This window comes from Ambystoma mexicanum, chromosome 10 (genome assembly GCF_040938575.1).
Source record: "Ambystoma mexicanum isolate Mex_15411 chromosome 10, UKY_AmexF1_1, whole genome shotgun sequence".
Classification (NCBI taxonomy): domain Eukaryota; kingdom Metazoa; phylum Chordata; class Amphibia; order Caudata; family Ambystomatidae; genus Ambystoma; species Ambystoma mexicanum.
Window position 1 is genome coordinate 621826780 of NC_090932.1, and position 23546 is coordinate 621850325.

General features: G+C 47.8%; 1 protein-coding gene across 3 annotated transcripts in view; it reads left to right on the forward strand.

Annotated features, from left to right (window-relative positions):
• Nucleotides 1–23546, forward strand: part of LOC138491599 (ubl carboxyl-terminal hydrolase 18-like) — a 1142981-nt gene that overhangs the window by 308692 nt on the left and 810743 nt on the right. The window contains exon 1 of one of the 3 annotated variants that reach the window (XM_069618205.1): nucleotides 5877–5984. The exons of 1 other annotated variant lie outside the window; for it this stretch is intronic. Coding sequence is in view for 1 of the 2 variants with exons in the window: in XM_069618204.1 (XP_069474305.1) it covers nucleotides 6497–6569 (73 nt within the window). In the remaining variant the exon portion in view is untranslated. Of the gene's footprint in view, nucleotides 1–5876; nucleotides 5985–6011; nucleotides 6570–23546 lie in introns of those variants that run through there. One more of the 3 variants, XM_069618204.1, reaches the window with a different exon arrangement.

Genomic DNA, 23546 nt, shown 5'->3' on the forward strand with positions numbered 1-23546 from the left:
GAACCAGAGTGAAAACTGAGCAAAACGGCACAGTGAAAACTACACACAAGGGATCCTCTAACAATTCCTTAAACAGTTATCTAGAAATAGTTTCTTATACACCCTAGCAACACGTCCCATCAGTTTGTGACCCAGTTCAGCAAGACAGTGCATCAGTATAGGCAATACTTAAAATGAAAACTGAGCAAAATGGCATTTCACAATGTTTAAGAATGGGAAGGAAAGGGTAGTTAAAAGAAATAGGTGCACCCACACAGTTCTCAGTGAGAATCAATCTAAAGAAAGCAGATCTAACAGATGTGACCAGAGTCAGTGGGCCTGTGCCAGAGTCAGTGGTACAGGGCAAGGGCCCAGGAGCAAAATATTCTTGTAGCTGCAGTCAAGTTTTTGGTTAACAAATTTGAAAAGGTGGTTGCAGGAGTTGAAAAGACAATGTTAGGAGAGGGGGGCGGCCGACCCAACAGGTAGGTAAAGGAATTAAAAAACCTTTAATGCTACCGCAAAGAAAGGGCGGCCTGGCGGAACAATGTACCTTAAAATGAAGAAGTGGCTCCTGCGGTGGCGGTTGTTCCTGGTAGTTCCTGCAGTTCGGGTGATCCAGCAGAGGGAGAGATGCTCTCATCGTGGAGGAAGGTTCGAGTTACTGCACTACCCACGGATGAAACCAGCCGCGGTGTTGCCCGACGAATAAAAGGTATGCGCCTTTAAATCACGGTCCGGGTGGACTGGTGCCTGGCTATCCGGCCTCCGAGTACAGGGTACGGGAGATTCGACCAAGGCAGGTTGGCAAACTGGTTGGCCCCACCAGCTCAAGGGAAGAAGGGTTTTGCAGGTGAAGATCTTCTCTCGCCGTGTGGAGAAAAGTGGTAAGACGCTGCAGCAGGGCTTCGCCGGTGTTTCAGTCGTTGCAGATGTCTTTGGATTCTCTTCTCTTCGGCTTCTTAGTTCCAGTGGCGACGTCTTGCCCTTCCAGTCCTCAGGACCCTGCTTTTATGCAAAAAGATCCCCATTCATACAGCCTAGCTGTCACTCGCACAGTGGAGTGGTCATCTTGGCGGGAGACCCTCCAGCCTATCAGGAAAGAGTGCGACATGGGTTGCGGAGGCAACCCTGTCCAGGGTTCCTACTTCCCTTCCCAAACAATGGACCCACCCCAGACTCAGTGGCGCCTGAAAGGAGGACTTCTCGGCAGAAGCCTGCCAAAAGGACGAACAAAGGATCCCCGACCTGGGTTAGGAGTTTAGAGAAAGACACGAGAAAGAAGTTATATTAAAGTTCTGGCAAATAAAATAGGGAAATATTTGCGGTCGATTATTTATGGTAGTAACCACTGCCACCAGCCAGAAACTTTTGGGAGAGGGACTGTAGGTACACTTTTGAAAATGAACATAGGGGAAAAACTATTAACCCCTTCCAGTACCTCCATAGTAAGATGGGTTGTACTGGTTTAGTTCACAGGATTTGACTAGTAAAGTCAATGGGGACTTTACATGCCCTGGGAGACAGTAGTCAGTCCCAGGGTATGGAGTCTATGTTTGGGGGTCGCTACGACACCCCTGTGTCACTGCACTGAGGGTGCTGTGTAACACATGTGAATAAAGATGGTTCCTATGGGGTTGAGAAAGATACTATAGGCATTAAACACAAAAATAGTCTAGAACATACATAACAAAAATGCCTAAGAGTGGGAAACAGAGTCTCACTCTTAGCAGGTAAAAATAAACAAACCCTTCAAATCCAGCAAAGCTGCTGGGGGACTCTATAGGTAAGGGAAATTAGCCATAGAATGAGAATTCTCCCTAACACTGTTCTCCCGAGATATTCCATCACTGGGTCCCACCAACAGCCTGCACTCTCCTAGGAGCTGCTTCATTCTTCACAGAGCAGACAGGAATTCTGTGAAAACGGCTCCTGTATACCACTGCGAGTTGCACGCTTGGGACTGGTCACTGTAGGTGGGTGTAGCCCCTCCAGAGATGCGGCTTGGAAACCTCTGCCTTTGTGGGAGTTGCTGGGGTCATGTCGTGAGAAAACTCAGTTCTCACACCAGAAAAAATACAACCCACTAAGGAAAAAAAAAGCCCAGCATACCTCTTGCAAGGAAAACACAGCTATATTTTCACAAAAATAGAAGTGCATCAGCAAAGAACCCTGCTGCCACGGAACATTCTGCCAAAATCAGCACAAACAACACTTTATGAAGGCAGACAGCGTCATCATTGACGGAACTTACATACAGTGCAAACATGCATGACTGGTTGGTTGAGACCCTATACATAGGCTACCTGCTCCATAAGGGATGCCAGGCCATTGGTCCCAGACCCTTCTGTCCATCCTCTTCCACATGGGTTCTTCCTTTCGCGTAACTGGTCGTGAAGCTACCAGTGATTGCCAATTATATGAAGAGAAAAAAAAAATACAAGCTCCATCTCTAACCCGATGTGCATCTGGTACTGCAGAAATGGGCAAAGAGGATACTTCAAGGCCATCGCTTCTAACAAACTACAGCTAAATTCCGGACACATTGGAGCCCGACCAAAGTTCCCTACCCTCATTTTAGCTATGTTGTTTCAACTCTCCCGGCACCTCGCAGCACAAATCAAGCGACCTATGGTGAAGGCAGCTGGTCCTTGGTTTCAGATCTTTTCTGATCGATTGGGGGCCTGACAGGTTTATGGTTAGTGGTCTGTGGCTGACTGGTACCTTGGAATGCCGGTGTTCTTGGGGCTGAGGCTTTCGGGTGCTATTACTTGGAGCTGGAACATGACGGGTTGGAGGCTCATGCCCTCCTTCTTGTGGGAACGCTTTTCATCGTGAGCTCTCAACCCCCTTGTGGCCTTGTAGGATGCATTCCTTCTGGGATACGAAATGTTGGCAGCATGAGACAATGAAGAGTCTATGAATCTCTGCAACTCTGGCCTTCTTCACTGTTGCCCAGCTGCGGTCTATTACCCCCTGCATACACATTATTTCTATGTGTGTGACTCAGGCCTGTGGCCTCGCTTCAGCGCAAAACTAGGCCTCAATTCTAATATGGTCGCTACTAACTAAGGTGGCGTTTTGATTCCCCGTGCATTATCAGAGCAAGACGTGCACCGCCCCTAACCCTTGTAACCTCCCTTTGCCCCTTCTACACCTTCCCGGGCCTCAGTTTCAAACAAAGGCACTGGGGGGTCTGGGACGATTGTCGCTCCTTCCCAACAGAGGTCCCAAAGAAACACCGACAGACAGAAGTGCTGCAACACAAAACATCACTTTAATCCCCCAGAGAATCACATGCCAACAGACAAAACACCAGCCCCAAAGGAGCCATCCCTGGGGGTGAGAAACGTTCAGCCGGTTTTGGTTGATAAAAGTGCTCTGGTCCACCCAGATAGCAGCTCTACACATCTCCTGCCGAGACACCCCTTGGGCATCCACCCAGGAGGTCGCCATCCCCCTTGTGGAACGAACCTGGACATGTTCAGGCACAGACAAACCACAGACAAACCAGCAGAGACATAAGCCATGGAGATTATAATCCGGATCCAACTGCTGATGGACGCCACCTAGGCCTTCCGCCCCAGTAGTGCCAAACGTAACAAGCAGGCTACCAAAATGACGGAACAGATCCGTCCGAGAAAGGTTTTCCAGAACAGCCGGCCGAAATTCAATGGCCTGCCAAGCAACCTCGGCAGGAGTCTGGGAATTCTGGAAAAAAGCTGGGAGAACCATATCCTGGGACGTGTGAAAACATAACACCACCTTCGGCAGAAACTTGGGGTCATAGTGCAAAACAATTGAATCAGGGAGCACCTGCAGAAAAGGAGGGCAGCACAACAAAGCCCCCGTCCCCCCAAGACACTGGGCAGATGTGATAGCAATAAGGAAGGCTCTCTTGAGAGTGAGGTGCCGGATGTCGATGTCCACAAGTGGTTTAAAAGGCAGGCCCTGGAGGAACCACACAACCAAAGGAAGACCCCATGGAGGAAGACCTTTATAGGCACAGTGACAAGAAACAGTCAGACCCCTAAAGAACTTTCCCACCAATGCATCCCCCACCATGCAGCCCTCAGAGTCCCCTTTGAGGATCTTAATGGAGGGCCACTGGGAGCAAATAATGGAAACCGCCAGCCCCTTGTCGAACCCCTCCTGGATGAATTGGGAGAACAGAAGGCAATCCGCACTGAAGGGGGAGGACCCCCAGATGGCCCACGCCAATCCATAACATGCCACCAGTGTCTGTCATAGGTCTTCAAGGTAGAAGGTCATCTAGCCCAGAGGATAGAATCAACCACTGGACCAGAACATCCCAGAGAAGTCAACCGAGACTGTGCAAAATCCAAACTGCCCATTAAATCTGCCAGACCTCGTACCCCAGACCAGCCTGCAGAGCCACTTCGTAATCACTACGGCTTCCGACACTGGAGCTCCCATAAGGGAGGGGAACCAACCACACAGAGGCCAGAAAGGAGCCACCAACAGAATTGTCGCCATGCCTCTCCTGATCCGCTGTACCACCTGGGGAAAAAGAGGAAGAGGAGGAAAGACATAGAGAAGACCCCAAGGCCACTCTACATTCAGGGGCAGGCAGCGATCTGAGAGGCCAGGGCATTCACTGAACAATCAAAGCTCCCTTGCCAGTTTACATAAGCCAAGGCCATTGTGTTTTCTGTCCTGACCACCACTGCCCAGCCATCCAGGGACTCCCCGAAAAAAAACAACAAGGCCCATTGAACGGCACATAATTCCTTCCAGTTTGACGAGCGAAGAAGGTCCTCCGGCCCCACAACCCCTGTGCCGAACAGGCACCCAGAGTGGCACCCCACCCTCTCCCGCTGGCATCTGTAGTAAGAGTGGTCCTCATGGGTCAAACCAGGGACACCCACGCTCAGAGAGTGCAGGCCTGCAGCAACCACAGCAGATCCATCTTCAGACACCCAGAGACCGGGACAGTGGCTTTGAGGGGCCAGTGGGCCAGAATGTAGGAGACCAGGGGACGCAAATGGAGGCGGGCCCACGGCCCACAAGACCAGAAAAGCACAGGAGGACATGTGCCACTAGAGAGCAAGCTACAGACAAGCTGGAACCCATAGCCGCCGGAGAACCCTGATGAGAACAGAATGAAGCCACCGGACCCTTTTCAGAGGCAAGAAGACCTTCCCCACACGTGTGCAAAACTGGGCCCCAATGGAAACCAGATCCTCGGAGGGTCTCGGGTGGGACTTTTGCCAGTTGATCAGAAACCCAGAGTCCTGCCGAGCCTGGCAGACTAGATGGAGATGCACCAGGACCGCACCCCACCAAGCCGCCTTGACTAGCCAGTTGTCCATATAGGGGAAAAGCTGAACACCCTGCAGGTGGAGATGAGCCACCAGGGGCGCCACCACCTTGGTAAACACCCTGGGGGCTGAACGGTGGGTGGACCAGGTACTGAAAATGCAGATTCCACACAGCAAAACCGAAGAAGTGGACCTGGAAGGGTAGCAGCACCATGTGGTAATAAGCGTCCTCGAGATCCAGGGACACTAACCAATCCCGTTTCTGAACTAGAGGGTGAATGTTTTGCAGAGTCTCCATCTTGAACCTTTCCTTTCTCTCAAAACAGTTCAGGCGCTTGATTTCGAGGATGAGCCGGTACTTCCCAAATGGCACTGGAACCAGAAAAACTCAGGAGTAACACCTCCTCCCTCCCTCCCTCGCCCGGCCCATTAGGCTCAAGCAAAGGACTGACACAATAGAGTTCTTACGCAACAAATCTGTCAGGGACATAGACGTGGGCGGCTTCTTGGGCTGAGAGCGAGGAAGAGATGTTAATTCACCAAGAGGGGCTGAATCGGGGGAGATATATGTCCACCTGATAACCATTCCTGACTGTGAGGAGGACCCAGGAGTCTGAGCACCACTGGGCCCACAAGGAGGGGGTGGGGCAAAATAAAGCTCTCTGGTGGATAGGAAAATTATAAGTGAAGAAGTGTTGCTGTATCGGAGGCGGGGCCTCAGAGGTAAGTACTGTGACGAGGAAGAGGGACGTGGATATAACGCCAAACCGTGGTTCGATAATTCAACAAGATCCTCAAGCTTTTAGGAACAGTCATTTCCTCTGCTTGGTAATCGCTAAAATGAGGTAACGAAAGTCAGGTTTTCGGTGACTTGCTCGGTTTCGAGTCTTCTTTTTCCTCCCTCGATGGCGCCTGCTCTGGCATTATTAAAGAGGAAACCGTGGCGCAGCAGATCCACCGAAAGAAAAGAAGAGAGAGTACATCAAACAGGAAAAGCGGAGGAAGCTCGTTGATAAAGCAGAAATGGTCAAGTAGCACCAAGCGGGTGGAATATTTTCCAACCGTATTTTTGTTGTGGATACAGTTGCCAATAGCGAGTTCAAAACTCCTTGGCTCCCAGCACAGTGCTTCATATGCGGGAAACATAGGGATGTTTTTAGTGTTATTAGGTTAACAAAAAGTTGTTGTTGTAGTGTGGACGCATAGTCTACTCTCGTCAGGACCGCCTTCTGGAAATGAACATTTCTTCAATTCCTGTGACAGAATACAGGATGCAAACGCAGCAAAGTTGTACCATCGACGATAAAAGTACGTCGTTTATTTCGTTCATTTTCTTGTTGCAAACGTATGATATGTGTCTGGGGGGACTTTGCAGAATGTTTTCATATCGTAGTGGTCTCGAGTTAAGCATGGTTTTTGACTCCAGCACGACCCCCTCCACCCCCCAAAAACCGCCAAGATGAAATGAAACTGGACACCGATATAATGTATTCTCCTAATATTTGCAAGGCAGTCGCATGTGGAATCTCTGTTCAACTGCCATGATGTCACATAAGGGGAATACAGCATCGGTCCAACTGTAGGGCAGCTTCGCAACGTAACAGTTACGGGGATGCTATAACGCATCACATTGAAAGGAGGTCTAGAAATGGACATTCTTAACTGGGATCCTACCAGCTACTGGCGGGTTTGCGGTAATTGGCGATCTTGGGAGATTTTTCTAAGCAACCCCATAAATAAACATTTCCCTTGCAAAAAAAATAGCACAGGAGAGGAATTCATTAATTATTAACACCTGGGAAATAGCCCAGGAGAGGAAGAGTGTGCCCTATGATGATGCAAGCAAACTATAAAAGGTGCGCGATTTTTAAAGATACAAAGTTTGATTTAATATTTTCTGCAGAATGCAATCATGACTAGAATTTCACATGTAGCCTGAACAGGTGGTCAAGTGGGTAAATCTCTCGCATTCTCTTGCAATCCCAGTTTCGGCAACAAAAACAAATTAAAAACATTAAAACCCCAAAAGGACAGTAAATTCTTTTGGAAGACATATTTTGCCGGATCTTGAATCTGGGAAAATCCAGCCCAATGACCAGTGCTGATGGTAGGGGAGGGGCTACCTTCAGGGATTTATGTGGGTGTGTTTACTTTTAATGTGCCGCATTCCGTTTTCCCAAAGAAATGTTTTTGGGAATTAGTGTCATTATCAACCAATGGTGCAGTGGCATTGCATAAATACTTGAAGGGATCCGAGAGATCAGCAATATCTCAGTCCAAACTAGTAAGTGGTTTGTTTCCTTTTTGACAGAGAGGCAGATGCAGGTGAAGTTGGTTGAATTAATCTCTAGCCCTCTTGCACAGGAGTGCAGAGTCCCTCAGGGCTCGTCACTCTCTCCTCTTTTATGTAATCTTTATTTGCATCCTCTCAGGGACCTATCTAGAACACAAGGTCAATTTTCATTCATATGCTGGCGACACTTGTCAAAGTCGGAAAGGTGGAAGAAACCCTCTCAGCTGGTTGAACAATGCCTGGTGGAGGTGAGGGCATGGATGCATGCTAATCAGCTTTTACTAAATGCCAGCAAGTTGAACTGATCAGCCCAACAAAGCACCATAAGTCAAGTAGGCGCCCAGACCCCCCACATTTTCTGGGAACAGACTTATCAGCGCCCTGATGCCTGAGGTCTTGCACACGCTATACAAATAAAAAAATAAATACAAATAAAATCATTTGCCCCCAAGATAAAAAATGTGGAGGGTGTCTGGCAGGAAAACTATGGGTACGCTGCGCGAGTGCCAAAACACAGTCCGTCCTTGGCATCTTGCGCCTCCTCTGACAGGTTTTACCATTTGTACCGGCAGAGGACCATGCTGTGGTGGTAGGGGCTATGCTAAATGCCCGTTTAGATTACAGTAATGGCCTACTTGCAGGTATCCCACTTACCCAAATGCAGCATCTGCAGGAAGCTCAAAGCTGCATTAAGGTTGATTTTTAGAGTTAAAAATTCCTCTCCAATGTCCAGTCTCTGCCGTTCTTTGTACTGGCTGATGGTCAAGGACGTGTAGATTTTAAAATTCTGTGTTTAGTGCACAAATGCGTAAACAGTTGGGCTCCACTGTTATCTGTCTAGGAAAATCAGGCGATATCACCAAAGTTGCCAACTGCGATCTAGTCAAACTCCTGCTGGAAATCCCTGGCTCTAAGTACGTGTTTCGAGGTGACAGCCGGCTTGGCAGTATAAAGCCCGACAATTTGCCCGAACAAGCTGCTGCTAAAAAAATAGAGCCTTCAAATCGTTACACCAATTTCGAAAGCCGCTAAAAACACATCTCTAAGTAAAATGACTAGTTGGTAGAATTCTAAATAGGATTTCTTAGTTCAGTCGCTGTGGTTGTTGTGTCGACCTGTAATGTTCCATTGTGACTTGTGGGTCAAATTTCTCTTTTTGATCCCATCTGCGCCTAGACACGATTGATTTTAAGTGTGTGTTATAAATACTAAAAATCTAATCAAAATGCAAATTTTGATGGTAACTGCAAGCATGTCATTGCCATGGTTGTGTTGCGGTGCATGTTGGATTTGTCATTTGTCAGTTCATGGTGCATATCTCAGATGGAATGTTTTTGAGGTATCAGTGGACAATCGGAAGGGAGGTCCTGTTACGGAGTGGACCTCATATATGTGTTTCCCCTTTAAGGGGGTGTGTCCCTTTCAACTGTTACTCTTTTAACAAAGCTAATAAAAGGGAGCCCTGCAAGCACGTGCGGGGGTAATGGCTGCAGTCTCCATGTCGGACTGATCCAAGTGTTTGTCACTTATTGTGGCCTGCAGGCCCACCCTCGGTAAGCAGGGCCTGCAGGCCACGTTGCCATGGGGGCTTCTGCCCAAAAGCAAGCTAGGGTCTGCATGATCCGGCAGGGCCAGACCTGCCACCTATAGAGGTACAGAACCCCCCCCCCCCAGTGCAGGCATCCCATAGCACTGCAGGTAGGGGCTGGTGCGATGTCCATGGCCAGCCCCCACCCTGCCAACCTCCAAGGCACTGGGCCTCCTGATGCTGGTGTCCCATAGCATCATACAGGGGAGCTGGTGCGATGTCCATGGCCAGCCCCCACACTGACAACCTCTGAGGCACTGGGCCTCCTGATGCTGGTGTCCTATAGCATCATCCGGGGGAGCTGGTGCGATGTCCATGGCCAGCTCACCCCTCGTAACAGGTCCCAGTGAACTCACTAAGTACTCTTGTCCATGAATTATTGTCATAGCATAGTGTCACCTGACATCCTATAGCACACGGGTCTGGAACCTTTGGCTCTCCAGATGTTTTGGACTACAACTCCCATCATCCGTCCGGATTAACTGTGCTGGCCAGAGTTGATGGGAATTGTAGTCTAAAAGATCTGGAGAGCCAAAGGGTGCAGACCCTTCTAGCCTAACAACACATATTGTCACACAACTCCAGCAGCAAAACAACATAGGTGACCCAATGGAATATACATCAACTGTATACACAACATTTCCCTGAACACCACACTAACCCCCCCCAGATACTAACACAACTCTTCACACTCCCTAAACACCACTCTGACGGATACCACAGTCACCCACGCAAACAATTTAGATTAGCAACCCACAACACAAATTAACCAATGCTTTGGACAAGTCACAAAATAGCTTAAACGTGCACACTGCCTCATCTTTTCACATCCGCGCACATCAGCATTCTGATTTGACTAGGGTCAGCCAGCTGTGGGTCCGTATTTATAACACTAACTAAATTTCATTGTCAATTGCAATTTTAGATTTTTTTAGAAATGGCTCTGGACGATTTTAATATTGATTCTTAAATTGATTTTTAATTGGATTTAAATGCTACGTATTGATTTGTAGGTTTTATCTGCTTTAGTTTGCTTAGAATTTAATGTTGATGGACTATTTGTTATTAATATGTCATGTGTCTTGTGTGAAAGGTTTTAATTGTAACCAATACACAATAATAAAATAATAGAAAATTGTAACAAAGCGTCATCACTGTGTTAGTCCCCTAGCCCAATAATTACAGATCTTAAAGCTAAGAAACCGTGAAAAAGGGAGGCAGGGCTGTCAGAAGATGTGGTAAGGCCCGGGACAAAACATTTGGTGAGGCCCCCTTACAATTTTTTGCACTCGGCCAGCGGCGGCACATCCGCAAACAGGGGACTCGAGAAATCTACCCTTGAGTTTGTGTGCAGGATCCCAAATATGGTTTATTACTACAACTCCAAATCAACTGCAGCAAAGTTAGATTTCTCTACTGAAGAAAGTTTCATGCCAGACTAACTTTTTTTATCATAGGAATAAATATATATAAGATGGCATGTGCTCTCCATTGCGCCACCTCCAATTCGCAGAGGGTAAGTCACTTTTCCAAGTAAAGAGTTGAGGGCAGATCTCTTTCTTCGGCTGGGGCCTCCTTCTGGAAACAGGCTCCCTGAAACTTGAGGAGAACCATCTCCGGTTCCGGAAGCACCTTAAGACCTTTGCTTCTGCCTTCTCTCTTCCTCTCCCTTGCTGATCACCTGCCTGATCCATACACTGGTCACCTGGTCAAGCTCTGAATTCGGGCCCAGGTCCCTGCCTGTCCTGTTGCAGCTTCAATGTTACAGTGCTGTAACAATGCAAAATGCACAGCTATTTAGGAATATGAGCTGCAGCACTTCTCAGACTGGTGTAAAAACAGAGAAGAGTTACACTAATCTCATTTAAAGAAGGCAAAGTAGCCACCTCTGAGAAACCTAAGGGTAGTCTCACTTCCACTCCCCTTGGATCCTCTGCGCATGTGGCCAGGGGAAAGGCCATTGTTTAATGATCCTGACCCCAGGGGTGGAGAAGCGGGGGAGGATCACCTGGGTGGCGGTTCCTTGAGTATTGAGAGTACGGTGCCCTCGGGTATGACATGGTTTCCCCCTTTTCCCATTGACAACCAACCTAACCCTCCCCTGACCTTTATGGACTATTTTAAATTGGCTCCCCTCATTTCCCCACATGTGACACTTGACAGTACTGAGACGATGAGGAGGAGGAGACTGAGAGTACTGCACACTATGCCATGTCACCACTTTCATTCCTGGACGAGAAAAATGCCTGCAAAGTGTAGTGAAGGTGAGGAATGTCCTCTTTACCATGGTCAGGTAAATCCAATTGGATGACCGCACCTGCAACCTGTCATAGAGTTGCAGGTGTATAAAGGGAGACATGTGCAGCAAGGAGAGAAACGGGGAGGCCCATGGAAAGGAGACCAGCAGGAGACATGTTTTCGTATGAGGCAGCCGCGGTGGGACCTGTGGAATAGCCAGGACGTCGTCCTGAAACACAGAAAGCCTATCAAGGCCAAGGCAAGTTGGGCCATAAGGCCTTTGCTGGAGCTTGAGCCTCTGTGGCGAGAAACCAGCAGCCATTGCTGCGGGAGAATCGCAGAGAGCGGGACGCTGTCTGCGTCTAGAAGGAGACAGTAGAGCAACCATTGAAGCTAAGACAAGACCCTAAGTGCATGTTAGGAAATATTTCATAATTGTATGTAATTTTCCCTCCATGTGTCAACCTCTAAACTTTTTGCTGCTGTTTAGACACCATTGACTGACTTTGCCAGAGAAGCGCAGCCTTCAGCTGCACTCCTCTGGGCTTTCGGACACTTTTTATGGGGGAACTGACATGCCCTTAAGACAATCAGTACTGGGAGACTTTGTTTCCCTTAGTCCTTTCCTCATGTTGCAACTTTTGTGCAACATTTAACAAGTGTGCAATGTATCTTACCATACAGCATATTTGGGTCTATAGTCATTTCCAAAGGCCCTAGATACTCTTGCTGGTCTTTTTATGAACTGTGCAGATGTGTCATGGACAGGACTGGTGGCAGCTATGTTTTCGCATTCTTTTTAACCCTTTCCTGCCATGTTAACTGCGTTAACTGCGTTTGGCACGAATAGGTGGCCTGGATCCAAAATGGCCATGCCATGAGGTTCTTTGTCCTGTCCTTTGGCCATCTTGCCCCTTCACCTTCCCCAGGTCGAGTCGACCCGGGTCAGTCCTTATTTGGTCATGCACTTTCCCGTGAATCCCCATGCTTTCATGGGCTTCTGCATGCCTTGTATGTGTGCCTCCAGGATGTGGGCTGGAATGTCTGATTCCAATACACTTCCTAGGTGCCAGAGAATCTGGAATGCCATGAATGCCTGGGATCACCGTGGTCCGCGATTGGTCCACGTATGGAGTGTGCGTTTGTGAGCAGATCTCCCATTGGGTCCTCTCCGTTTTGGCACGAAGGGAACTTTGGATAAGAGGAGGCTGAAAACACCCCGACCATGTCGATCTCCTGAGTTCTCACTGAACAAAGGATAGGATCCAAGTATCCTGCAACTACGAAGCTGAGTCGAGGAACCGCTGGTGACCCGCTGGAAGGTTTGGCACCCTGAGCCCGCTGTCGTCTCGTGGGACCCCTCTGCATCTGGTCGTCCTAGAAGGTTTGCGAAGACGCTTCGACCCATTGGAATAGTGGGACCAACTATTCCCGGCACCTTCATCAAACCCTGCAAGTAAGCTTTCTCGGAAGTGTCCCAGGGCCAACCAGCGGACTGACCAGCTTACCCAGTTGCTTTGCTCTGTCACCGCCACCGTTTCGAGGAGGCCCTCTAAACCTGGTATACTTCTAGCTCTGTGTCCACGGCACACTCACACCGAATTTCGTACACTTGGCATTCCCAGGTCTGAAGTGAGACGAGTGCACCAGGACTGGAATAAATGCGTTTACCGTGTTTCCCTGCCGCGGCAACGACCTGTGCAAATTCGCTGCATTTGTGAACCTCTTGCCCCTGAAGTCTGCTGCAGTGAAACTGGGCCGATTCCTCCACCCGGAGCGGAGAAATCACCACTGTCCCGTTTGGGAATCACCGCTGTATCCAGGCCTCCAGATAAGGTGCGTACTAGCTCTTTTTACGCATGAAAATCTTGTAAATACGACAGCTTTATTATTTCCCTGTGTACATTTACACACATGTTTAGAGCAGAGGGCAGTGCAAAGGTCAGGTTACTTGACAGAAACCAGAAGGCTTCTTTTGATTTTTATCTACATGGATGTAATTGCAAGCCACCTCTGAAACAGAATGTATTTCTCTGAAGCCTTTCAAAAAAAAGAAACTGCACACTGTGATAAAAGGAATGGTTTCTTTCCATTCAGCTTCAGAAGCACTGTGCATATTTTCCTAGAATTGTAGTATTGCATAATTAATAAGATGGAAAACTAAGTTGCAATTGAGAATTCATATTTTGTAGCAAATTATGCTTTTTTTTATGGTGAAAGCAAACCAGTATTGCACAATCGTATTTTTCAGAGTTCCGGTGCTATGTGCATAATCATGCGGAGGCAGATAATTTTTACACTTATGATTAAATTTACACTCTAATTATAAAAACAGTGTGTAAAATGATGACAGTATAGTTTACATCCATTCAACCTTGCAGTCAATGGGGTACATTACTATAAACGGTCAGTGGCAGCAGAGTCTTAGCTCAAGGATGAGTGATTGTCATTACACCAATCACAGGTGTTCTAGCCTGTCAAATCTTCAAGACTACAATTAAAACATCCAAAACCTGACTCTCCAAGAGGTGCAAGCGCTGTTCAAATTCAAACAAAGGAAAGTTACATTGGTAATTGAAATAGAAACTCAGCAAAACCTGCCACTGTGATAATCCAGATAGGTATTTAACTTTATATAGCGCTTCATAAATGGTTCGTCCAACATCTAGGTACTGTGATTATTATACCTCAGTCGATACTCAGTTAACCGACCTCTGAAGGATGTTAGCCAATAAGATAGCTCAGCCGGTTGAGTACTCATTGCTGCAATCTGCACATGATCTGTATGTTGCAGGTTCAAATCCCGGCAAGGCCAACTCAGCCTTTCATCCTTTCGAGGTCGATAAAGGAGTACCGACTTTGGTTTGGTGATGATTGTGATAAATATGTTCTATGTACAGCACTTTGCCAAAAGCGCTACATAAATAACCATTTGACCATTAGATTAAATATATAATTTAGCATGGAGTCCATGCCGCTCTGCACTGTTGTATCATAACATTGGCATACCATTAGGTAGTAATAACTCCAGGAAATGAGGACTTTCATTAAACATCAAAAGACAATTCTGCTATCGAACCTCAAACACACACAATACAATTCATTTTTTGCTTTACTATGTAATTGGCTAGGTTTTTTGATTTCATCATTTAAATATATACAGGAAAGATGAAATGGCCAGTCCTTGGAGAAATAATGAAAGGTGTATTCTGTCACAATGCAGAAAGCTGCCGCATAGTAATGATTTCCATATAGTTTTTGCACACGTCGGCTGGATGTCACATACGATTTGCTCACTTGCAAAGGAGAAAAGTCATTTTTACTCTCTTAAAATTAAATTTACTCTCAAAGTTTAAAAATAGGGAGTAAAATACTCCCACCTCAAAATCTTATCTGGAGCACTGGCTGTATTTTAGGAACCAAAAGGTGTTGAGACGTCCTTTTTTGCCGTATTCGAACCTGCCAGCGAAGTGGACTGAACTGGCGAAATTTGGGTCTGCTTGCGTTGGGGACCGGTGAGTAGTCCTTACCCCAACCGGTGGCCCCTAGCGCAAGAGCCAATTTATACACACAAGTGGCCCCTGGGGGCCCCTCTCCTTTCCACAGCTACTGCGAAATAGTGACTCCATCCCGCACTCTCGAACTGCCTCTGCCTTCAAGTGGAGGTCCTTCTTGAATAGTGGTAACTTGTTCTGCATTGCCTCATCCACCTTCCTGAGTTGCTAGAGACCTTTGAAGGGACCCTATTCCGCCCATTGGCACAAGCGTGTGCATGTACTATTGAGCACAAGGCTCCTCTCTTCCTAGGGCTTGGACTGCCTCTTAGTTAGATGTATTATTGATGTTGAACTGGGTCTAAAGATTACCTGAACTGCCTGTTTCCTTCCCCTCTAGGTTGTCGACATATTCCGTGCAGTTACCCCTTTACACCCCCATGGTCTTGTGTATATATATTGTATTGAGTGTGATGCATTGGTTTACTGAGTGATACTGTGATTCTTTTGCTATGGTCTATGTTACAAAGGCCTTGTAACAAATGTGTCTATATTTTTGATATAACACCTGTCTGGAGTAATTTGTAAGTGTCCTTGCTCTGTGTGCTCATTGAGGCCCTTCAGTCACCCTCACCCCTCCTGAGACTTAGTCTTGGCCGCCTGCCATACCTACCCATTTTGGTCTGGCTTGTCCAGAGGTTACCCTGTTCCAAGAAACTAGGCTGGCCTTCTGAACCTCTGTCCCTCCAGGTCAGAGTTCAGAAATCCTTCTTACCAAGTTGGTGGCAGCTGTGGGATAGGACTGAAGGTATCCAGTGTTGCATCCTAGTGAAGGCATTTCGAGTTATTCCTACCAGGACACATAGTGAATTGTTGTAGTATAACTGAAAAAGGCCATAGTCCTATCTATCAATATGGAAACAAGTACCTTGTTAACTTTAAATGCTTCTAAATCTGAAACATTGAGAAAGATGTGTGCTGAGAGAGGTGTCTCTGCTCAAGGCACAAAAATGGAAATGATCCAAAGAATCATGGACTGGCAAGAAGATCAGCTTAATGCCATAGCTTCTGAGGACCGTGCAGAAGGAGGTGGGGCTGCTCCCACTGGCAGAACTGGTAGTTCTGCTGCTGCACTGATCCACAGAGACCATGAGGATTTGGAAGATGTAATGTCTAATGTTTCCTCTGCCAGTGCTGAAGGTGAGGCCATGCTTGAATTCAAGAAACAAGAACTGCTGTTTAGGCAGAAGGAGCTTGAATTTAACATGATCAATGTGAAGATAGAGCAGGCAGAAAAACAGAAAGACAGGGACCACCAGTTGGAACTGGCCAAGCTTCAGGTTGCCAATGGATCCAAGGGTCCTGGACATGGATCTGGGTCCTCCTCTCATCCAAGTTTTCCTAAGGATCTGCTCAGTGTGTATGAGGAAATGAATTACATTATGGACTGGCTGAATACATTTGAGTATGCATGTGAGGTTCAACAAGTTGACAATGCTGATCAAATTGCCTGGTTAGTTAGCAGACTGCCCCATTCTGGCTGCAGTGGCATTATGAAAATGTCAAAAGCTGAGAGAGCAGATTTTGCAATGTTGAAGCAAACTCTTATATTAAAGTTTGGAAAGACTCCTGCCCAATACTTAAAAAGATTGAGAGTACAAGAAAAAAGAAGGTGGTACTTGGGTATCTTATGTAACCGAATCCTTAAGAACTTGACTTGCTGGGTTGAAGGTTATAAGGTCTCTACTTTTGAAGGTATGATATGTCTTGGCATGCTGGAACATATTTTTGCATCTTCTTCCCCTGAGCTTAAGCAGCATTTGGCAGATTCAAAGGAGATAGATCCTCAGAAGCTTGCCATAGCAGCAGATTTGTGGGTGTCACATAGAGTGTCTGTCACGTACCCTCATAACTTACCCAGCACGAGGAGCCCTGGAGACCCGAAACCTGGGGGCTGGTCCCTGCGGTGGCATGGATCGCGTCCTTCATTTAACGGCACTCGTGCCCGCCCGAGTGCCAGAGGTCGCGCGTGGGAGCACCCCTGGCGCTGTTGGACTCGGGTATATGGGGGGGTTGCCATGGCGCTTGATGTCGCGGACTCTCCGCCACGCTTCCCGACTTCTTGTGCCAAAACGTACGCCCACGGAAAGGCGGTCACGTGGCCGCGCTAAACCTCATGCTCAAGTGATTCCCACACAAGGGTCACGTGATCAGGAAGAGCCGTCATAAAAGCAACTCAATTCATTCATCCGGCGCTTCTCAGCTGTTCTTCAGCGTTGGGCTACCTTCTTCTGGTGAACCTTGTTTTCTTTGGCTTTTGGACCTTGGACTTCGCAATTTTGGAACCTCTGGACTTCGGATTTGCCCTTATTGGATTTGTCGCATGGTTTTTCTTCTTGAACTGTCTTTTGGACTGCTTTGACCTCGGAATTGTATTCTGGACTGCCTTCTTCTTATCCCTTGGCTTTGGCAAACAGCAAGTACTATTCTCACCAAGTACCTCTGATTATTCAACCCAGGTGGACTCTGGTGTGCAGTAACTCCTTACCTACTCTCCACTCCTAGAACAACCAGAGGGAACAACTAGGTCAAGAGCTGACATAGACCAGTCCCCGGGTAAGGTCTCCTTGGGTATACATTTGCACTCCTTTCTGAATGGTACTTGGGGACGGTGGTATACATATCCAAGTGGACTCAGGTCATGACAGACTGAGAAGCCTTACCCACTGGATCATGGATACCTCCGCTGAGGACCCGGTGGCAGCTCTGGTACAAGCAATCACGGTCCTTAGGGCAGACATGGCAGCCGCCACTACGGCCATCCATCAGCGTTTGGATGCCATACAGAGTGAAGGACATGCCTTACCCCCAGATGAAGAGTTCGGGGATGCCCCTACACAACCGATACAACTGATTCCCCCACCGGTTCAGGCCGCTGCAGCTCATGTTTACGTACCCACTCCATTTCCCTTGGCTGCACCAGAGAAATTTCAAGTTCCCGCAAATTCCGTACCTTTCTGAATCAATGTAAACTGCATTTCCTATGTCGTCTACAAGCATTCCCTGACTCCACTACCAAGGCCGCTTTTACCGCTATCCCATTTATGCGGTATAGCAGCAACCTGAGCGAATCCATTGTTGGAGGGGGGCGGCCCCGTTCTGTATGATTTTGACCAACTAGTGGCAGAAATGACCAGAGTATTTGATACACGCCATAAAGCACAAACCCGCGATCTAGAATTACTTGAATTGACACAAGGGAAAGCACCACTGATTGAGTACATTACGCGGTTCAATCAGCTAGCTGTTGAAACCACTTGGCCAAAGGATAAGAAATCTGTGGTGTTCTACAGGGGGTTCAGTGACCCTATGAAAGACACTCTTGCTGTAGTTCCCACATTGCCTACTCAGTATCTTGATTTAGTGGATCTGGCCTCACAGGTAGACACCCGGCACACTGAACAGAAAACTGAAGCCAGAAGAACCACACCTCTGTTTTCTCCAGGGTCAGCCACTACAGAGTCTCCTAGCGAACCCATGTAAATAGGGGGTATCCGCAGTCCCAGATGACCTTTGGAGCGTGAATGCCGTAGACAGGCTAACGCATGTTTTTATTGTGGAACCATAGGTCACTATGTCAAGGAATGTCCCAGAAGACCCAAAATCAAACCAACTGGAGCTAGTTTTCAGAAGGCTCATCCCTAGAACAGGGGGCACGGACGAGCCTGTCTACGAATAGTTTTGTAACCCCCTCGATACCTGAGTCTACTAGGCCCTTATATCTACAGGCCCTTTTGTGTTCCACAGACAACGTCCAACACAAAGTACAGCTATTGGTTGATTCTGGTGACACAGGGAATTATATTGACATTTCGCTGGCTGCTTCCTCTAATCTACCACTGCAAAACAAGAGACACCCCGAACTGGTGCAGGCTGTAGATGGGTCACCCTTGGTCTCTGGCCCCATTAAGCAACAAACGGCTCCTTTAACCCTGTTACTACAAGAGCACATAAGGAGGCAATCAACTTTGATCTAATCACTACCCCCCCCCCAAATATGGTCTCATTCTGGTTATCCCATGGTTACGAACGCATAACCCCACCATTGACTGGACCCAAGGGACTGTTGTTTTTGAATCTCTGTTTTGTCAAGAACATTGTCTCACAGTCCCAGATGTTACCACACCAGTACAGGCTTTAGGGGCCCTTGCTCACTTGGCTATATGTGACCCACAGGGAATGGAAATAGATACACCAGGGCACGTGGTGGGTTTGGTTGTTACTGACACACCCCCTGACTACCGTGATTTCGCAGAAGTCTTTGATAAGGGGTCTGCAGAACAACTACCCCCGCATCGTCCATACGATTTTGTCCCATAGACCTAGTCCCGGTAGCTGAGATACCATGCGGCCGTATTTATTCTTTGTCTCAATCGGAAGGAACGGTTTTGAAAGAATACCTATGTCACTCCCTCCAGCTAGGACATATCCGACCATCCATATCCCCCGCTGCCAGCCCCATTTTCTTCGTGCCAAAGAGAGAGGGCAACCTCCGCCCATATATAGATTACCGCTGGCTCAATCCAGGGAGGATAGCTCAGCGGCAACCTGCTCGCCTTGGAAGCAAGACGACACGGAGCAACACGGGTTCGATCCCTGGGTCCGAGCTTAGAAACCTCTGGGTATTAAGCGCTTTGTAAATAACATATCATATCATATCATATCATAACCACATTACTATCCAGAACAGATATCCGATTCCGCTCATCACACCATTACTTGATCAAATGACACGTGCCACGATTTTTACAAAACTGGACCTCAGGGGGGCATACAATCTCATCCGAATTAGAAAGGGGGATGAGTGGAAAACGGCCTTTTGTACCAGGTACGGCCTCTTTGAGTATACAGTTATGCCATTTGGGCTCTGTAACGTGCCTGCAACGTTCCAGAGGTTCATGAATGACATCTTCCATGATATTATCGACAACTATGTTGTGGTGTACCTGGACAACATTCTGGTATTTTCACACACTCTAAAGGAACACGTTACTCATGTTCGTGAAGTACTAATTCGACTACGTTCCCAGAGTTTATATGCGAAACTAGAAAAATGTATGTTTCACGCACAGGAATTAGATTTCTTAGGTTTCCACATTACTTCCAGAGGGCTAGCCATGAACACCACTAAAGTACAAGTCGTCCTCGATTGGCCTATTCCCCAATCCATCAAGGAGATTCAGTCATTTCTGGGATTCGCCAACTACTATAGGCGGTTCATAGCAGGGTTTTCATCTATTGCCGCTCCACTAACATAACTCACCAGTCCACCCACCCCGTTTGTATGGCCCCCCATGCAACAAGATATTTTTGAGGCCCTAAAACCGCTTTCACCACTGCCCCATTTTTGCAGCACCCTAACCCTGATCTTCCTTGTGTCCTCTCATGCCTTAGGGGCTATTTTGTCTCAAACCTGTCCGTCCAGTGGTCTTTTACACCTGGTTGCCTTTCATTCACGGAAATTCACCCCGGCAAAATCCCACTATACCGTTACCGAAAAAGAACTCCTGGCAGTAAAAGATGCCTTCCAGGTCTGGAGTCATCACCTGTTAGGGGCTAAACACCAGGTCACGGTATATACAGACCACCGCAACCTCCAGGACCTGGCTATGTTCAAATGCACTAACAGCCGACATGTGCGTTGGCACTTGTTTTTTTGGCCTATGATTTTGTGATAAAACATCTACCGGGTACCACACATGGTAAGGCTGACGCCCTTTCTCGTATCCCAGGAGGAGTCTCCCTCCCAGTCTTTCCCGAAACCAGGTTGGAAAACAAACATGTGATTTGTTTATGCACACCCCCCATGGATAAGCTGTCATTAATCCGTCACTGGACTGCCACACATCCTGACCAACTCCGAGATTGGGGGGTCATTATACATGATGGTCTACCCTTCATTCAGAAAAGGCTCTATGTACCGTCTCCCGATACCCGTAAAAAATTGCCCTAGAGTGAACCCAGGAGGCTATTATTAACGGCCACCCTGGCCAACAACGCACAGTAGCTCTGCTCCGACGGTGGTGTTGGTGGCCGTCCATGTTTAAGGATACCATGTCCTATGTATCTTCTTGTTCTATCTGTGCACAATGCAAAAACCGAAAGGGACGACCTCTGGGATTGCTACAGTCGCTACCGTCCCCAACAAGACCGTGGCATACTATCACCATGGTTTTCATCACAGATATGCCCACGGTAAAAGGCTTCAACACCATCTGGGTAGTGGCTGATGCATTCACCAAGTTGGCACGTTTTGTCCCTTGTACCTGCATACCTATGTCTTCTGCATTGGCTGACCTGTTTTTTTGCCATGTTTTTTGCCTCTTTGGGCTGCCCTCTGTCATTGTGTCCGATCGGGGCTCTCAGTTCACGTCACCCTTCTGGTGCTCCCTTACAGGCTTACTTGGTATAGATACACATTTCTCATTCTCCTACCACCCTGAGACAGACGGGAAAACGGAGCGGGTAAACCAGACCATGGAACAGTACCTCCGCTGCCTGTCACTGCAACATCAACATTCCTGGTACCAAATACTAAACGTAGCAGAATTTGTTTACAACAATGCACCTCACTCCTCCACAGGCTATTCCCCTTTCTATTTCTTGTACGGCCAGCACCGCCGCACTCTACCCTTCCCAGACCTGTCGTCCACAGTCTCGCCAACCATCTTCTCTTGCATAAGAGAACTGAAGGACATCCACAATCAGACATTTATACACCTCAGAGAATCACAAGTCGATGCGGTGGACTGCTGACAGAAAACGGATGCCCGCCCCTCTCTACACTATAGGAGAGAGTCTGGCTTTCAACGAGACACCTTCCTATCCCGGGCTGTAAAAAACTACTACCCCGCTTCTTAGGCCCCTACCGAGTGACCAAAGTCATAAACCCTGTAGTTTATCGGCTTTCCGTACCCGCCACATGGCGTATCCATCCGGTCTTTCACACTGCACTCCTCAAGCCATGCCCTACTTCGATGCGGGTAGTCCTACCGCCTTCGCCGGTGATGAAGGGTACCTCTGTAGAATATGAAGTCAATGATATTCTAGGTTCCAGAGTGAGTAGGGGTCGCCTTTATTACCTGGTGGACTGGGTGGGATATGGCCCAGAGGAAAGGTCTTGGGAACCTGCTAGCGAGGTACATGCCCCACTCCTGGTTTCCTTTTTCCACAAGAATAATCCCCATAGCCCACGTGGACGTGTGCCATTGAGGGGGGACTCAGTCACGTATCCACAAAACTTACCCATCACGAGGAGCCCTGGATACCCAAAACCTGGGGGCTGGTCCCTGCGGCGGCATGGATCGCGTTCTTCATTTAACGGCACTCACGCCTGCGGGAGTGCCAGAGGTTGCGCGCGGCAGCACCCCTGGCGCTGTTGGACTCGGGTATATGGGGGGTTGCCATGGCGCTTGCTGTCGCGGACTCTCCGCCAAGCTTCCCGACTTCTTGTGCCAAAACATGCACCCACGGAAAGGCGGTCACGTGGCTGCGATAAACCTCATGCTCACGTGATTCCCACACGAGAGTCACGTGATCAGGAAGTGCCGCCATAAAAGCAACTCACTTCATTCATCCGGCGTTTCTCAGCTGTTCTTCAGCGTTGGTCTACCTTCTTCTGGTGAACCTTGTTTTCTTTGGATTTTGGACCTTGGACTTCATAATTTTGGAACTTCTGAATTTCAGATTTGCCCTGATTGGATTTGTCGCATGGTTTTTCTTCTTGAACTGTATTTTGGACTCCTTTGACCTCGGACTTGTATTCTGGACTGCCTTCTTCTTATCCCTTGGCTTTGGCAAACAGCAAGTACTATTCTCACCCAGTACTTCTGATTATTCAACCCAAGTGGACTCTGGTGTGCAGTAACTAGTTACCTACTCTCCACTCCTTGAACAACCAGAGGGCATAACTAGGTCAAGAGCTGACATCGACCAGTCTCCTTGGGTATACATTTGCACTATAGACAGTGGTGTAACATACTTAACCCTGTATTTTCCATTGTAGCCATCCGGGACCCGGTGTTTCCTGTTCCATCCACCTGTGGCTCCAATAATCGGTCAGTGAGTTCCATTACTCCTCTCTGACTGGTACCTGGGGACAGTGGTATACATATCCACGTGGACTCAGGTCGTGGCAGTGTCCCATAAGGAAAAAACCCATCCTGGTAAGCAGGAGGAAGGGGAAAAGTCCAAAGATAAGGAGGGTGGGGACTCTGATAAAACTTCTTCCCATAAGGGCCACAAAAGAAATAATAAGGGTAAGACACAAGAGAACTCGCAGGGTAGTGGGGGTCAGCCTCCAAAACAGAACTCTGGTTATAGTAAGCCTCCCTATGTAAACAGACCCAGTGGATCTTGTTTTGCTTCTGGAGCAACTGACCATGTGAAGGGGGATCCCAGATGTAAGGTCAAAACCTTGGGGGTCCACTCTGCTAATCTGGCCTTCTCCTCCTATGAGGAAGAAGAGATTACAGGGGCGTCCTTCTCCTCAGACTCCTTCCCCACTGGGATAGAAGCTGAGGTAGTTTTAGTTTCTCTGGGTTCCTGGGAGCCTAAAGTCTCAGAGGCTTATACTAGGATCCAGATAATACCAAGCACTAATTTAAAGACAG